The sequence below is a fragment of the Synchiropus splendidus genome, chromosome 10 (genome assembly GCF_027744825.2).
Source record: "Synchiropus splendidus isolate RoL2022-P1 chromosome 10, RoL_Sspl_1.0, whole genome shotgun sequence".
NCBI classification, from domain to species: Eukaryota; Metazoa; Chordata; class Actinopteri; order Syngnathiformes; family Callionymidae; genus Synchiropus; species Synchiropus splendidus.
The window spans coordinates 3,505,319-3,523,136 of record NC_071343.1 but is presented as its reverse complement, the minus strand read 5'-3'; the positions used below and the strand labels follow the sequence as shown (position 1 = coordinate 3,523,136).

The 17,818-nt window shown below is 50.2% G+C and overlaps 2 protein-coding genes across 11 annotated transcripts in view; one reads left to right on the top strand and one right to left on the bottom strand.

The window, feature by feature from the left end:
- The window catches only part of dync1i2a (dynein, cytoplasmic 1, intermediate chain 2a), a 16,312-nt gene extending 13,652 nt beyond the window's left edge, over window positions 1-2,660 (top strand). The window contains exons 11-14 of one of the 9 annotated variants that reach the window (XM_053876630.1): window positions 665-809; window positions 879-1,019; window positions 1,085-1,210; window positions 1,719-2,660. In XM_053876630.1, the coding sequence (XP_053732605.1) occupies window positions 665-809; window positions 879-1,019; window positions 1,085-1,210; window positions 1,719-1,832 (526 nt within the window). In that variant the 3' untranslated portion in view covers window positions 1,833-2,660. The remainder of the gene's footprint in view (window positions 1-664; window positions 810-878; window positions 1,020-1,084; window positions 1,211-1,718) is intronic. The other 8 variants (XM_053876622.1, XM_053876623.1, XM_053876625.1 and 5 more) reach the window with 8 other exon arrangements.
- On the bottom strand, window positions 2,294-17,818 carry LOC128765678 (electrogenic aspartate/glutamate antiporter SLC25A12, mitochondrial-like). 2 transcript variants are annotated; one of them, XM_053876619.1, is made up of 18 exons: window positions 17,595-17,818; window positions 17,235-17,288; window positions 14,938-15,080; window positions 14,716-14,831; window positions 14,219-14,358; window positions 12,292-12,438; window positions 12,105-12,243; window positions 11,180-11,273; window positions 9,811-9,895; window positions 8,885-8,966; window positions 7,022-7,180; window positions 6,427-6,479; window positions 6,279-6,359; window positions 4,364-4,504; window positions 4,128-4,266; window positions 3,908-4,066; window positions 3,746-3,836; window positions 2,294-2,742 (listed from the first exon to the last, which is right to left on the bottom strand). In XM_053876619.1, the coding sequence occupies exons 1-18, from the start codon at window positions 17,604-17,606 to the stop codon at window positions 2,547-2,549; spliced, it is 2,031 nt and encodes a 676-aa protein (XP_053732594.1). In that variant the 5' UTR covers window positions 17,607-17,818; the 3' UTR covers window positions 2,294-2,546. The 2 variants fall into 2 exon arrangements, with proteins under 2 accessions (XP_053732594.1, XP_053732595.1); XM_053876620.1 differs by lacking the exon at window positions 2,294-2,742 and having other exon boundaries at window positions 3,746-3,823.

Genomic DNA, 17,818 nt, shown 5'->3' with positions numbered 1-17,818 from the left:
CTCTGGCAGAGACATGTCCTCGTATCTAAACCTGTGTGAACAACCTGGAAGTCTAAACCCTCCGATGTTCTCAACTTAAATATGCTGTTTTAAGTGGATCCCTTTCCCTCTCTGTCTGGGGGCGGGTCAAGGGGGCAGCAGCTGCAGTAAAGAGGCCGGCAGCGTGGCCCCCAGGAGCCTTCCTGTGTAGCCCCTGGGACATTGATCTCTATCATTTATGCCCCTGATAAAAGCCACACGTCGGTGCAGGTGTGTGCATCATCACAAGTCCCACTTCCTGTTTGTGTAAAAATAGAATGACTTGTGACCTGTGACCTGAAGGCTCACGAGTCCCAGTCAGGCTCCCCCCTGGTTTCATGTACAGAGCTTGGACTCGTGCAGCCCCTGAGCGCTGTGCAGAAATGACCTGTAGTTACAGAGAGAAGCGAAGGCCTCGTCGTTTCCCTGGCGACCGCGGCGCGGCAGTAGATTCAAGGCTCCAACACCTCTGTCATGGTGGGGATCATTTTCCAGCTCATTGCTGCTTCTACGCTGCTGACACGGCTGTTAATAAAGCGCCGAGTCATGCTGAGTGTTCACCTCCCTGTTCATCATCGTGGCGTGAGTGCGTGCATGCGAGCGCCTCCCTCGCACCCCACTAACCCGCTGCCCCCTCTGTCCGCAGCAAAGCGGGCATCAGCGAGATGTTCGAGGGCCACCACGGGCCCATCACAGGGATCCACTGCCACACGGCCGCCGGGCCCCTGGACTTCTCCCACCTGTTTGTCACCTCCTCCTTCGACTGGACGGTCAAGTTGTGGAGCACCAAGGTACCAGACTTTTGGACACCACTGGGAGTGGCTGTGCTCAGGCGCCACTGACGGGCCTTTCATTGGCAGAACAACAAGCCGCTCTACTCTTTTGAGGACAACTCCGACTACGTCTATGACGTCATGTGGTCCCCGGTTCACCCGGCGCTGTTCGCCTGCGTGGACGGCGTCGGCCACCTGGACCTGTGGAACCTGAACAACGACACTGAGGTACAGCGGTCGCTCTGGAGATCACGGGGTTCGTGAGATGACGCGTGCATGTCGCCTCTGCACAGGTGCCGACCGCCAGCGTGGTGGTGGAGGGGAACCCGGCCCTCAACAGGATCAGGTGGTCTCAGTCCGGCAGAGAGATCGCCGTCGGTGTGGCAGACGGTCGCGTGCTGGTGTACGACGTGGGAGAGGTCAGTGTGGCGGCGTGAGCTTTCGCAATATTCCGAGGAGAAACTAAGGGGTTCAGCCTCTGGCGAACCAGCTCTGAGCGGCAGGATAACAACAAAGTGGGTTGTACCTGGAAGAAAAAGTCAAGTATTCATGACTGAAAACCAAAACAACATTTTTACACTATATTATTAATAATAATATAATAATAATAATAATAAATTATTATTTTTTTATGTGGAGATCCGTGGACACCTGATGTCCGGTCCATTTAAAGGTGTCATCCATCCATATGGGCCAGTAGGCGCCTACTCCGCTCCCCTAGTTGTTGGGATGAGCAAAGCAAATATTACATAATAATACTGTTGGAAGTTTTTTTCAAATGTACTTCTTATCAACAGAATAGTCAAAGGTCCATAAAACTGAAATCCCAGTAGAAAATACTCCCAAAATGGTCATGAGGTTTTGCGCAGTAATTCCCGCGACCCGTCTCCGTCGACTCACGGCGGCGCCGCCGCTCTCCTCTTCCAGCAGTTTGCGGTTCCGAAGGCAGACGAGTGGAGCCGCTTCGTGCGCACACTGGCTGAGATCAACGAGAACAGAGACGACGCCGAGGAGCTGGCGGCGCAGCGTCTGGTCGCCTGAGCGGCGCGCCAACACGGACGCGTCACACTTGGGACCAGGGCTGCGCTCGCCATCAGTTCCGCTTCCAGCCGACCTGATGACACCACCACGGACCCGACCCGACCGCTTCACCTCCTCCTCCTCCTCCGGATCATCAGTCTTCCCGACAGTCGGAGTGGAGAGAAGCGGAACGTCTCCACTATCTTCTGCCAGTTGCCTTAAAGTTTCAGTTTCACCTGATTGTCGACTTCATTCTGGACACGAGCCTTAAATCAGTTTTCAAGCCAAATAGTGTCTGAGTCCTGGAGTGGTGGTCCTCAGCTGTTATCAGGGGTGTCACCACCTGCTGTCCTCGCTGCTGCTTCACACCCAAGTCTCTGTGGATCCTCCAACGTGTCCAGGTCCGGGTGGGTTTGACCTGATGTGGATCAGGAACATGAGATGTGAAGCATTATCCAGGTTCTCCTCAGAAGTCCAAACGTCGTCATCAATACTGAGATTCTTCTCTTTGCACAGTTTGAAATGATTTATTTCAGTAAAATACAATAAATGCTGATTTCAAAATAAACACTTTGAAAACATCTGTACATAGTCAAGTCAGCAGAAACATGCACGAGCGCTGAACCTCCAAACGCCGGGCCGTGACGTCGCGTTCCCCCCGGCGGGCAGCCGGACTCATGCAGGCGCTCAGACCAAGCCCACGGCGCACAAGCGGGTCGAGGACTCCCGGTCCGGTTACGAAGCTGCTGCCGCCGCCGGTGCCGCACGGGACTCGGCAGCCGACTTGAACTTGGGCAGATGTAAACCAAACTTCCTCTCCACGCCGGCGAAGGTCGCAGCCGCCAGTTGGTAGCCGCCCACGTGGTCCACGGTCACCGAGGGAAGGTCCTGGATGGTGGGTTTCGGGGTGGGTGCTGAGCCAGTGGGGCGACTGCGGTGGGGCGAAAGAGCAGTTTTTAATCTCTACATTTCGGTCAAGCGGGTCACTTGTTGGGCTCCCCCCAGGTTTGGATCAAATTTAAATGGATTTATTAGCAAGTCACGAGTGAAAACTATAGACTATTAAGTGATCGATGAGAATGATTCAGTTTTATTCAGGTGCTCAGGGTGGGACTGAGAGAATGTGATTTATTTTGGTGGAAGACATCATTTTCTTGTGTTTTGAAACAAAAACAATGACATGAACTTCATATTCATTGTGGAGTCAAGTCAATTTTGGGGTAAAATTCCCCCAAAAAATTCAGTAGACGCAGGTGATGTCAGTGGCCAGAGTTTGAGACGGATCCAACTGATAACTATAAAAACTAAAAACAGTATTTATAGTTATTATCCAAATAGTAATGAATAGTATTTATAATTCCCGGGAGACTCCTCCAACAGAAGCCAATGGAGGCAGGTCAGGATGCTCCCCGCAGACTCACTGGACAGATTCTGTTTGAGGTGGGACTCTACTAAAACCATTCATTTCATTCATTACAATTTTGTTTCAGTCGATTAATCGCGATTAATCACATGTTTCATATACAGTGGACTGATGAAATTCAAGTGGCATCTGTTCTGATGAGCTTTAATATCGTGGAGGAAGTGCTGAGGAATGTTGCTGTGGATGTTTGGGTGATGACATCACATCGTATGAGGCCCAGTGAGGGAGGCTCGGTGCACGACCCATTATTTCTCTGTCGTTACTTTGCAAGTTAGGTGAGACAGTTCTGTCGAGAGGGACCTGGACTTGGCTCCGCTCAGCTCAGTTTCCCATTGCAACTGAAGCAGCAGCTTCTCAGCCAAGGAATCACAGCTGTTACAAAGACCCTTCTGAAGATGAGGCCTCACTCCAGCGGCCACTGAGATCAGCCAAGTCCAGGCTTCCCAAAGGTCAAACCAAATAAAAACCAAAAAAGCCAAGGAAGTCGGTCGATTTCCGCAGCTGTACTCACTGTCCTCCGAAGTCGACGTAGAACCACCTCTGCAGGAGCTCGTAGGTCACCAGGGTCACGCCGAACTGCGGCGACGATCTGAAGACGCGAGCTGACGGAGCACAGTGACACCATGGGACTGAGAGCGTCGGCAGCGGCTGCAGGGGGGATCAAGCCACGTACCTCCGGCGCCCTTCCAGAAGGCCCTGAATCCTTCCTCCTTCAGGATCTTCCTGAAGCAGTCCAGCACTCCGCTGTAGGTGGTCTGGCCCGCTCGGGCCGCCACCTGCAGCCTGGTCTTGATGACGTCAGCGGGGGTCACCAGCGAGGCGGCGGGCACGCCTGGGGAGAGCATGCAGCAGGGAGAGGATGCTAGGAGCGGAGGGTCGGAGCGGGCGGGTACCTGCGATGGCGCCGGCGGCGAGCAGCTGCAGCGGCCCCAGCCGGCCCTCCTCGTCCGTCAGCCTCTGCTTGGTGTGTGCGTAGACGGGGAAGTAGATGGCGGAGAAGGGGATGTCCCGCAGGAAGCAGGCTTTGGCTCCCTGGAGGAGAAGCGCTCGCGGTCAGGACACGTGCTGAGGGTCGACCAGCCGGACCCATGAGGTCAGTCTGAGGAGCCCGGCCGAGGTTCTGACCCACCTTGTAGAGGCCAAAGAAGCCCAGGTCTCGGACCACGTTGAGGGCGCTGACCCGAGGGCCCGTGGTGATCTCTCCTGCCACCTGGAGGCGGATCTTCACGATCTCCAGAGGGTTGGTGAAAATCACCTGGGAGCCTCCGGCCTGCGGCGAGGGAGAGGAGCGGGCGCTTAGCGGACGGGTCGCGGTTGGAGGCAGGTCAAACTCATGTTGGTTAAGAATGATTGGGCCAGAATGCAGTGCAAGCACTTTTCCAATTTATCTCCACAAACCCGGCGCACAAAAGAGACTTTTCATCCGGCGCCGGCCTCGGGCCGGAGGACGGCCTTGGCAGGAGGAGGAAAGAGCGCGGCATTGATGGAGGAGCGGCTGGGGTCGGGTCAGAGGAGGAGCCGCGGCTCATGGTCGGGAGGCTGTGACCCCGGCGGCGGCCTTCTGCCCTCCCACCTGCCCCCGGGCGCCTCCTGCGGCCCGGCCCGGCCCGGCCCCGCACACTTCCCAAATTCACCCTCATTCCCGAGGAGGGGTGGTGGGGTGCTGACTCACCCGTGTGGGACCCGTCGACCCCCCGAGGCACGGCACCCTCTGACTCTGGCACATTCATCACCCTCCCCGAGCCGGCTCAGGCCCCGCGGGGGGGGGGGGACAGGATCTTATCTGTAAACATCCCGGCTAAAAACAGCGCCTGCACATCGAGTCATTATTGGGGGGGGGCTTCCGCTCCCCGGACACGGGCGCGGTCGCTCCATCTTCCTCGCTCCTCTCCGCCGGGGCGTGGCTCCAACACGTCCAGCCGTAAACACGCGCCGCGTCTGCAGTGGACCAGGCTGGACCTGGCTGTCAAACTCAATCAGGCCGAGCCAGAGCCAGGACCCTGCGGGGCCTCCGCTCCAATTACGCCCTGACAGAGGTCACGACCCCGCGGACCCTGCTCCTCTGCCCGCCTGCGTGACTTCACCCGCCACGCAGCGCCGCACATTTGGGCCCTAATCCACACATCTGTCCGGATCATGGCCGTCCTCAACGCTGGAATCTTGATCTCATCACAAGAGCTGAGGTTAAACTACACGTGATTTTAGGGGAGAAATAGATCCATTTTTGTATCACTGTACATATAAAACTCCATCACCATGGTGATCCTGCAAACAACCGCATGATCCAGGGTGGGAATGTGAATTATCTTCAATAATACATCAGAAAAATAACAATCATTTTTGCAGTTAAATTATTATATTATATCTTAATGTCAAATTGAGATATAATGTAATACATGTCTAATATGCTAATCTTCATTATTATTACTATATTATAATAATATTATATTATTATATTATCCTGAAGTTTTCAAACATGTAACAGAGAGCCGGGAAAATGACCATTGAAAGTAATGAAAGTCAAACAGTGGAAAGCTGTTAACAAACTGAAAAAAAGATTATTAAAATTGGAGTTTAATTTGATATATTTTTGTTTTCTCGGTCAATCATTGACTGAATATCAGAGTGGAATTAGGTACAGAAGTGGAGAGGCCCAGACTTGTGAGGACCGAGGTGTCACCAGAGAGACGTGATCTCGCTCAGACAGGAGCAACTCAGAGGGAGGATCCGCGGTGCAACCTCGAGTCTCTCATGACCGACCCAGCTCCCACTTCTCACCTGTCTCTGAGTCACCAGAAGCTCCGGAGCACAGGTGACAGTAGAAAAGGTACAGCGCCACTGAAGCAGTGGCTCTCTGCAGCTCTGCCTCGCAGCAAAACCAAACGGCCCAGACTTAAAAAAAAGAATTGAACATTGAAATTTTGAAAACTTTTCTGGACACCACAGTGCGGCCCGCTCCAGATCGCGGCTACTTCTTCACGATGGCGTGTATAACTCGAGTACGGTCGGCATGAACCCGGCCAGTTCCCACCCGCTTCACTCACGCATGCGCCTGCGAGCACTTCCGCCGCCAGGGGGATGGTGTCGTCCTGCGCCGTGAACTTGTCCCTGACAAAGTCATTCACCTGAAGACAGGCAGATGAGACGGAGGTTAAGCTCCGTTGGCGCCAACACTCCACCACAACGACTTGCCGTGAGTTTGATGGCCTTCTCCGGAGCGACGCCGATGAGCTGCGGGATGAGACCTGCCAAAGGTGATTCATACACACCGTCAGAACACCTGAGAGGAACCAAAGTTGAAGTGAATGCACTTTGATGTGGTGCAGCCGCGTGGGCAGCCATGAATCTTAGCAGATGTGGCAGCAGCGTGTAAACGGCGGTGAACACTGGTGCTGAGCAGGAGACAGGAGTGAGTGGAGAGGCCATAACCACCCAGCTGCTTCCCGTCAGTCCATCCTCAGAACACGACCAACTTCTGAGGGAGCTGCTCAGTCAGCGTTCACGGCGCTGCAGCCGAGGCAGCAGATGGCAGTCATGGCTTCCTTCACCAGCGTTGTCCCTCAGCAGACTTCAGCAGCATTACAGGCCCGGCCCCGGAGCCAGAGCAGGCGCTCGCTCGACCCGCGGGTCGCGCTCCTCAGGGAGCGCTCGCTGGTTTACACCTAATGAAAACAGGGCCCCTGGGTGTTGGCGGGTGGGTCGTCCGGGGCAGGGGGCCCCTGGTGTTAATTAGCCTGACATGTTGCGGACGTTAGCTTGCTACGGCGGCGGCGCCGAGGCCGGTTACCTCTGTAGAAGCCGAAGAAGCCTTCGTAACGCAGCACTTTCTTGGCGCAGTCGAAGCTGTTCTTGTACATCAGCTCCCCGACCAGGGAGCCGGTGGAGCGCTGGTTCTGCATGCGGGTCTTCACCAGGTCGATGGGGTACACAGCCGTGGCCCCCGTCGCTGAGAACACACAAGGAAAAGTCAACCACAAACACCGGAACAATAGTGTTGATTCAAATCTAATGCTTCCACCGAGGCTAGTTCAACTGTTACCTAAAACCATTACATCATTGGGCTCAGCATGTCGCCATGAAGTCTAATACTTGTGACAAATAAAGGTAACTTGCACCAAAACTGGACTGCGATTATGACCACACGGGGCGCTGCTGCATAACAGTGGCCCACTTAGAGCGGCAGAAAAAAAACATTAGATTGACATATTTGAGAGCGGAATGTCTTCAACTACCACGTGTTTTCAATCATGTATATCTCAACAAAACTATATCTCATCGATATTTTTGGATGAAGAGACGGTGTTGATCCATCCAGGTCCGACATCAGCTCAATACAAAGAACTGAAACGGGACAGCAACAAACTCTTCCATTCTTTGCAATAAAAAATCCTAAGTATGGTTGGTTAAAGTGCAGACAGTGAGCGATGAAGAGCTAGTGGCTCAGCTAAGAAACAAACAGATACAGATAAACATCCAAATACTGAAAAATGAATCTGCCAAAAAAGGTATTTGACAAAAAGCAGGTGGATATTTGAGCTTCCAGTAGGGAGTCTTTTGCAGGGTGTATTGACTCGGGGTCTTAGTCACTTGTAATATCGGGATGGGGAGTTTCATGCGTGGCACTAAGATCATGAACTTTGATCTGGTGGTTCACATTACAGTGGTGAGACGGCTGTTCCTCTAGCAATTGTCAAAAAGGTCCTTGGAGCCTGTATGTGTGTACCTGTATATGTAGTGTACCATTTAGTTAGCAGACTAGAGATTTTGGCCCCTGGTGGATGAGCTGGATGCCCAGGATCTAGAATGCAAACTAGCAGGCTCTCAGGAGCTTCTGAACACACGGAAACATGAGAGGCACTTGCAGGTGAAGAAGTGCTGTGAATATGAAGAAAAGCTTCACCAGACTACACATGCATCCAGCCTCTGTGGCAACAGCTGCAGCATTGACGGTCGACTCTCAAGACTCCAGTCCCTCCGTCCATCATCCTTGTTCTATGAGTCAATTCACACCTTACACCTCAGACAGCACATACTGAACCCAGCGGTGCTGAAACGCCCTCCTTCTCCATGGTGACCTCACTCGTCCTACCTCAGGTCGCACTATTTTCGACTCACAGCTGCAAGTCTTTGTGGACTGGACTGTGTAGACCATGCTGACGTGATGTCATCAATGAGCGACATATTCACGAGGCTCATCTTATTATGGCTCATGTGTGGTCCTAACAGATTTGGAATCTACTTCTGTGGTTCCTACTTTCTTCTCCCACTGATCCTTAGCTTTACGCGATGTCGTCGTGTGAGTGTGTGTGCAGGAGATCACACACCTGCTCCTTCATGCGCTCACACAAGGCCGGGCTCTGTTCCTATCTCAGCGCCGGTGATGTCAGAAGTTCCTAGCATCAATCCCTTCTAGTGTAATTAGACGGGAGATTCCAGAGAGTGCGGTTCCGGAGGATTTGTCTCATTCCAAAGCCCCGGCTGGGAAGACAGCCCGGAGCCACTGGTGGCACGGCAGCACAAAGCAGGAGCTTCACATCACAGCCGCTCGGCCGGCTCCACAATGGGCCGCCCGAGGCTCTCAGGCAGCAGTCCGCTCGGCTAAGGTTACCCCGCGCCCGGCCCCAGGCCCGGCGGCAGACATGTCACTCACCTCCAGCTATTGAGCCCAGAGTGAACCTGTAGGCAGACTCTGCAGCCTGGAGCCAGACTGAGCGGGACGCGTCGTGGCCGTGCTGCGGAGACAAAAAGAGCGCATTAAAATTAAGGAGAATCAGATACATTGTGGAAAGAAAATATGTTTGGCGGAAGGAGGCCATGGAATGTGGATGTGCCACGACAGAAGGTCTGATTCATCCTCAGTAAATGTCAGACGGACACAATAACGGACTTCATGAGGAGGCTCCAACTGTAACTTCAGATTTTCCTGGTCTGGAGCAGAGGCTGAAATGTTTTCAGATTAGCCTTTCAACCCTTCCCCGTGTCCAGACCAGCATCCACAGGAGCATCGCACATGTGCGCCGCCATCTTCAGGGCCAGATGTGAGCTCCAGATGCAGCGTGCTATCAAGATGCTGGTCATGATCAAAGGTTTTAAACAATTAGCCCACTTCCACCACAGGCAGGGCTGGAACCCCGGAGAGGAATCAGGTTCCAAGCGTCTGAGCCGTCCCCGGGGAGAGCGGCCTCGCCGTTCCCTTCTCCTGTGTGCACCTTGACTCCCTCCCCACTTCTGCCATTTGCTAAAGGCTCCAAAAACGCTGGAGCACCACACTGATAAAAGCGTCTTATTAGCTTCTCAGATGTGTGATTGCCCTGGCGCTGTATGTGCAGCTATAGTGGGAGAAATGGGGCGAGCCTTTCATGCAGAGATGCAACAATCCATTTCCTTCTATAACTATAATTGCTCTACTTTTATCTGGGAGTTTAAGTAAGGCACTTCGCAAGGAAAGAAAAATAGAGGCACTCTGCTAATCCAGTCGCCGAACACTCTTTTTTTTTTCACACCTTCCCGGTAAAGAGGCTTTGATAAAAGGCAGCAGGATGTGAGGTGTATTCGGGGGGGACTCAATCAGAGTACCTGTCTCTGGGTCTCGGCCAGGTGGTACGGCATGGCTCCTTCCTCCAGCGGCGCTATCCTCTCGATGTCTGCGGAGTTGAGGCGCCTTCACAAACAACAGCAGGGGAGGGAGCGTGGTGAGGAAAACATCCCGATGATGTCAGTTTTTCCACAGATCTTTTACGGCCGTGTAAATGGAAGTTACCGCGACTTTAATTCCAGCTTGTATAAACAAACACAAACAAAGCTGGACCAGCGCCCGTGGCACCACCAGTTCATTAGGGTCTTTGGTGTCTCCTTCATCGAGACACAGATATTTCCCACTGGCCTGATTCTTCATTAACTCTCTTTCCACGTCTTTACGTTCGTCTTGTAAACCTGCCGCTGGAGCCACCGTCGTTAAACGCAAACTCTTATAGCTTTTTGTTTATGAGCAATTAAACGTGGAGGATCAGGTTTATTCCATGAGAGGAAGTGGGGCTGAATTTGTGACACTACATTTATCTTCATAAAAACTGAGTCAAGAAATAAAAAGAGGAACTTAAATTCCTGAAGGTTCCAAGCTGGAGGTCTCACACTAACATTGGGGGGGCAAAAACAAGTACCTGGACGGAAAGTTCTAATAAGGAAAATACTTCATTGTTTTGCCACAGAGCTCCTCTCAAGGGCGGAGCCTGAGAGGTAAAGGCTCATTAATGCGGCCAATGAAAACAGTAGCTGCTGATATGTTCCACAGGGTGTAGAGGGTCAGAAATATCCTGGGGAGAGGTGGACCTGGTGGTCAGCCATGTTTGTTTACGTCTGCCCCGTATAGTGTTCAGGTGACGCTGCACTCGTCAGCTCTGCTTTTTACTTCCGTCAATTCTGCATTTCAATGTTTGGAATTTAAACATTTATGAATGGATTCAGAATCCACGTCAGAATTGCAATATTTGTGGGCAAATGTGAGCATGTGGCGTCGCAGGTGACTTAATCTCAGAAGGAGGGAGGTAATATGATGACGCACAGCTTGCGTAGAGGGGTGGGCGAAAGCAGACTAAAGGGAATGATTGAAATTTTTGGGAAAGTTGCAGCGCCTCACAGAACTCGCAGGGATTGGCTGAAAAGGCGTCCAGAGGGACTGAATATCAAAAAGGTTTTGGCGCAATGATATAAAAACCCAACCTCTGACACCATTTGTTGGAGACCTAAGAAAAAAATCATGTAAATTTAAGATATAAAGCAACTGTTTCATTATCGAGTTTCTCAATATCTATGAATTAGTTGTGTAGTTTGTGGCCCCCAACTCTGATTTAAACGGCTACACAGTGGAAACAAAAAAATTGAACACACAAAATGTGTGAAAATGAAATAAAAAAAATGAACCAGTTCAGGTGAGACAGATATTTACCCGGAGTGAGAGTGCAGACCAGCCAGTTGATACAAGATGTCGATCTCCATCGGAGTGATCTGACCAAACTTGTTGGCGGCGTGGACGAACTCCTCTGCGAGAGAAGAGCCAGAGAGGAAACGCAGTGAGGCCGAGGCTGCGGAGCCACTTAGGTGGAGAAGGAAATCCATGTCGGAAACAATCAAAGGGGTCCACAGTGTGCGATTAGTATTTGCAAATATTATCACCTGTTGTTTCAGCGTTGCGGCGGAATTTCACACACATCATCGAATAGCTTTCCCACGAACTCACAGCGACTCCCTCGCTTAAAATTCACTTCTTTGGCGACACCTGCTGCGACGCTCCATCACCATCAGGTGGTCTTACTAAAAGGAAATCTCACGGTTTGCTCCGAATGAGGGAAAAGACTGTTCACTTCCCCCGCTCAGACTTTGCTGTCAGGTCCACGCAGTGTAACCTTCACTTAGAAGCCGGGTTCCATCATCTTGAGTGCCGCTGTGGCATGTTTTTCCCCGACTGACAACTCACATTTGCTGTGTTCTCCAGCCTCGGTGTGCTCGCACAAATAGCAAGAATTATTTGCAAATACTAAGCAGCCACGGTATATTTTTAAAAAGGAGGAGGAAGAAAAACACAGTGAGAGTAAAGGAGCGGTTCGCATCTTAACAGGAAGCACAATTAGGAGCAGATGTGACGGGCGACTATCAGTTACACAGATCTACATGGAGGGGAAGTGATCTGATTACCAGGTTAAACGGTTCCATTTACCTTTGTAATTTAGTGCTACAGAAAATGTTCCCTGTGTGGTCACTCACACCATTCTGTCAAGAAAGTTGAAACACCATCACACAGCGACATTTCAAATCGCACATGAGGCAGCGGGGGAGAGGGGAGTGAGGGGGGCGGGGGGCATGGTCAGGTGTACCTTTGGTGACGAGGGTGTCTCGGTGAGAGCCGGCCAGCGTGCTGTAAATCTTGCGCACCAGTTCCATGTTGTTGAGGAGCGCGTTGAAGGCGTTGAAGTAGGAGAAGCTCACCATGTGGGAGGTGCTTCCACCTGCAGCCTACAGAGACCTCATTATCTGACTTTCCGGAGGGGTTCGGTGACCTACCGAAACCAGGTTCTCTTCCACGAAGGGAGTCAGCATGTGGTGGCGGATGGTGGCCATGATGTCGCTGAAGTCCAGCGCGGTGATGGCGCCGCTCTTCTTCTTGTCCTTCTGGGCGAACGCCTGGCGGGCGTGCTCCAGCTGCAGCTCCTGCAGGAGAGAGGCCACAGATGAACCTGTGTGATGAGCAGCACCAGCCAGCTGTGAAATGGAAATGTGGACTGGGTTAAATAACATCAGCCGCGTGGGACGCGGTCTTCTGTAATCACCGCCGTCTCTCCGGAGACTCGACCAAACCGCATCCCGGGAAGTCCGATCCCAGACGGCAGGTGTGTGTGTGCGGGAAGATGATTGGATGTGACAAGTGTGCAATCAGACCGGAGAGGCTGACCGGGTCAGTGTCGGAGCTCATCACCAGCAGCTGATAAGATAACCACATCCTCAGGTACAACCTGAACCGCACGTGTGTCTGCAGGGCAGCCACTAGATGGCAGAAGTGAGGATTGAAGAAGCTCGCAGTGGTCTTCCTTATTGGCTTGGACAAGACGGAAAAACAGGCGTGAACAGACACACGCAGTGCTCCGAGGTTGTAGGGGGGGCACGTCAACAATGATAAAACACAAAGCTCTTGGGGGGATCTGCAGAGCTCGAGCCGACTCTTCGGACCACCCAGATTCCGTCAAGCACCTCAGACCCTGACAAAGACGCAGGTTCTGCTGCTGCTGCTGAACAACATGTCAGGGGTTTTCAAGTACGAAACCACGTTGTAAACATCCAGCAGGAAGGAGAGAAGAGATAAATCTGCCTCAGCCGTCTGCATGTCTCCTCTGAGCCACATATTCATCCACAGCAAGGGAACAGGTCCTCACAATGGTTTGAAAAAAAAATGAACTGGAGCAAGTCAAAGTCGCCTCCGTGTGTTAGGGAATGCTATGATTCCTCATCTCAATGGAGGCAGTTTCATATTTGTGTCATAGACGTGCTTATTCACGGTTATATTCTCACTTGTTTTATAGAACAAACAGCCAAAACACAGTGGATGTCCTCAAGATCCTGATCCTCAACTCAAGGCCCAGGGTCCAAACCCAGCCCGCCAAGTCTTTCTCACAAAGCCCAAAAGTGCTCGGGCATCTTAGTGGGCTGAGAAGGAAACTGGATCACCCCCAATGCACCTCAAGTGTGTTCTGGCTTCGCCTGTCAACAGGGAGTTTCTAAACTTTGTACTTGCCAAAATGATGAACGATGGAGTGTGGATGTACATATATGTATATGATACAAAACAATTGCATTTCCTTCAGACTTGTTTGGATTTGGAGCTGGCAGCTGGCAGGAGACCACAGATCTGGTTGAGGAGCGATTGAGAGAAGGAAAATTTGTAAGTCAAGTATTAAAGAGGTGAAACTGCACTCTGCTCTGGAGTTCCTCTGCACGGCTTCCTTCACCTGGCACGAGTGTCGCCACCCACCTCGCATCCTTGCCTTCTGAACCTCCATCGATCTTGAAGCTCGAGCGGAGACCCGAAAAATGAGTTTGGTATGTAGCAGCACAGACAACTCTAGCAGCGGTTTGGCTGCCGAAAACATGGTTTCAACAAGCAACTGCCAGATAAGCAGAAACACCAGTGGCCCAAGGACACGGTTCAGTTTCTCACCACTCAGCAGGACTAGCACACTCCTCTGTCAGGAACTACACACAAAACATCTCCTCAGGCCCCTCTGATGTGCTCGCCTCCGATCCTGTTCTGACCTGTAGGAAACCTTGCCATGTTTTTGGAGAGAGGGAGGAAACCAGAGTGCCTAACACCCACATAGTACAAGTGAACACAGAAGTCGTACGAGACCTAAATACAATGGGACGCTATTCACTGACCCGGGAACATTTCAAGACCAGAACCAGGTTCGGTTCTGGAGCGGCGGACCAAAACAAATACCTGCAGGAACTGAGTGAACTCTGTGTAGCTGAGGTTCTTCTTTCTCTCGTGGCCAAAGTGCAGCCGGATGAACTCACAGTTCCAGTTGAAGGGGATGTGGTGATGGACTGTGGTCTGGCTGAAGATGTCGCACACATTCTCTGGAGGAGTGAGACATGAGTCAACACACACGAAAAATATGCAGGCGAAAAAGCATCCTGGTTACATTTGAGAAAAGCAAAAGGTCCATTTAGAGTGCGGCGCTGAAAAGGCAGTTTGACACTCCCGGAGCTTTTATGTTTCCTGATCCAGCTCTCAGTCGCAGAGAGAAGGTATCAGCGGCTCTTTTGTAAATCCCAAATTCATTTTCCCTCTCGTCAGATGTAGCTGGTCATTATGTGACATTCAGCACGACTCTCAGCTGGAGTGTGGAGTATATTCTGAAACACAGCTCCGCGAGAGCGAAGCCGCGCTCGTCTGGAGATTCTAATGATTGAACTGCAGAGTCAGCCACGTACCGAACGAGATGCTCCCGGAGCCGTTCTTGTCAAACAACTGGAAGGCGACAATGAAGAGCGCGTCAGGAGCACACAGCACCGACTCGAAGGCCAGAAACTCTTGGAAAGAGATGAGTCTGTTTGGACGACAGGAGGGGAAAAAAAATCATCATCAGGGTTTTTAAAGAGGCCGAATCTTGAATTCTGAATTTACATGAGAACGATCACAAAATCCATCCTCACCCATCTTTGGTGGTGTCGGCCACTCCGGCCAGGAGAGCCACCGTTTTGGGATTATGCTGAGGTTGCGTGTGCAGGCCCAGGTAGCTCTGCACAAAGTCTTTGGGGGTCATGTAATGCTCTCCATCCTCCACCACACTGGCGTACTGCAGCACAGACCAGGAAATGAGTCATGAATTCCAGCCAAGTACTCAACAAGGGACTATCACAATGAAAACAAAAAATGAATGAATGATGAAAGTCAACATTTTTTAAGTGAACCTGAAGAAAGAGTATCAAAATTGCATCACACAATTATCATAATAATATTAGATTCGTCTTTAACAATGACACAACATAAAAACAATGTTCTTTATTTAAATTAATGACTCCATTTTAAGGTACAATGACATCTATGTGAAAATAAAGCAAATAAAAATAACTAAACATATTTTTTTAAATATAAAAAGTAATTTTAAAAACTCTATTTTTAAAAGTAAATATTTTTTAAAAGGTGTAAAGTAAATAAAAACAACGTTAATAATAACAAAAAGTTACTTCCTGGACAATACACAGAAGTTTGTAAATAATATTTTCAAATGTAAAATTTATGATCATGTATCAATACTGTAATATTTTAAATACTGTCAAAAACAAAATCGAATACGAGCCAACATTGAGGTGACTTATCGCCCACAGTGGTGCTAGTACTCAGGAGCTGGTTACTGCGAGTGACTTTGCAACAGATGTTTATTTCCTATGAAACTATGAATTGTGTAATCAACCAACTATCCTGGTACCTTGCTTTATTTTTAATGAGGTAGTTCATTACGTTTTGTAATCCCAGCAGTTTTGAATTCAGAAACAAGTAAATGTTAGACTTTGACTGATGATTTATGTTTTGATTATTAAGCCTCAACAGTGGAATGAAAATGTCCAACACTGACTGCAACAAAAACATTTGCACCAGATACACAGGAGGCAGGATTTGGACCACGGCTGAGAGAAAAACTGCTTCAGCAGGGATATTAAATCCCAAAAAACTGTTCCATTACATATTTACAAATACAAACTTATATCACATACAAATGCACTACATGCCACTATTATCGTATTGAGTTGAGAGCAGATTTAAGAGAACGTGGTAATGAATCAGTCGATTGATACTCAAGCACAACTCCGACTACACAATTCTGCGGACATACATTTCCCTGTGAAACACTGTAAGAGAAAGAGACACTGCTTGCATGTGCAAAAGTACACATATTGTCTTGAAATGGTACTGGACTTGTACAAATATTTGTGTGTGCATATGTGCGTATATCAGGGTTGGGGTGGATGGTGTTGCTTTTTTGTTAATGTTAGTATTTCTCATTTGTATGTGTATGTGCAGTAAGATAAATAAGGGGGAAATTATATTGTTTTAAAAAAAGCACTCAATGTGTAATCTCATATGTGAAATGGAAATATTTCAATATATAAAACATAATATACAAATGTAATGAGACACTCGGAAGGACATCTATGTGTATTTTTCATTTCAAACCCTGACAAGGATTCACTCGATCAAAGATGCTCCACTTCAGTAACATTAGCCATCATGAAAGAGACTTTAAGACTAAGCAAAGCAACAGTGAAGCCATCAACTCTGAACAGAAAACAAGCTTTACAATGGTAAATATTCGACCGTGGGTGAAGATCAGTGAAAGCCCATCGCTGCACTACACTTGGGCTCCGGGGCGAGCGTTAATATGCTGGGCCATTTTTAGGCCTGGTTTGGGTTTCAAGTTGGACTGGATCTAAATGTGGAAACACTAGTGAACTGGCAGCAGAAAGGCCAGCCTGAAGAGCCAAGATGAAGGGTATAAACAAGAGCTGGGAGGAGAGGCATCTTCTCTTACAGTCACTAGATGAATGTTTTAAGTGACTTTATTAATTCTGAGCAATTGCGCGCCTCCTTTTCACCCTCGCAGCAGGACTCGAGCACTTCTTAATGAGATGACAGCCGCCCTCAGCATCAGCTTCCAGTAATGAACTCTTCCACCTGAACGTGCACCGTGCAAACCTCTCATGGAGGAGTGGAGAGATGTGAAGGGATCGCAGACGCACTTTCAGGAAGTTCATGACGCGTGAAGGAGTAAACAAGCCCAAGCACTGGAGGCAGGGGTCCTTCAAGTCCAGCTCAAACCCCACAAGCATGTGGAAGCCGGTCCAAATTTAGAATTTGGGTGACCTTTTCTGAACCATGAGCCCTGAAGGACACCGGTCTCGAACCCTTGCAGGGTCTTATTCAGCAGATAAGTTGTGTGGGAATCACTCACCTTCAGGAAAATGCTCTTCAGGTCATGTGGGTCTGCTCTTTTGGTGGCTTGCACCTGCAACACACAAACACAGGTGTTTTCAGTGAGTCACCACGGAGACACAATGACGGACAGGACGGTTATTTTCTCGGCTCTATAGCGGCGACATCGATGAGAGACGGAAGCAACAACATCCAGCAGCAGTGATGCACTGAGTGGGTGTGGGCTGGAAACCGCCTCAGCAGCGAACACGCTCCAAATAAACCAATAAAAACAGCCCAGGTCAAGCGTTGAATCCTCGTGCAACCCCGCAGTTCGCTCGCACACTCGCCACCGCTGCTTTTTAAGTGAAATATCTGTGAGAAATACTAACGGAGTCACCTTGACCGCCATGCTGGATGTGACGTCAGCCGCAGTGGAGGAGCGCGCGCGTCCGGGTGTCCGTGGGCTCGACAGGAACGGACCGTCAGTGGAGCCCGTCTCACGGAGCCGGTCTGGTCGGGTTCGCCTTTGGCATCCGGAGGATGGAACAGCCCAGGGGACACGGTGTAGCTGAAGTGTCGTGTTTCTGCCAGAGCGAACTATACTTAGCCCCTCGCTGTAGT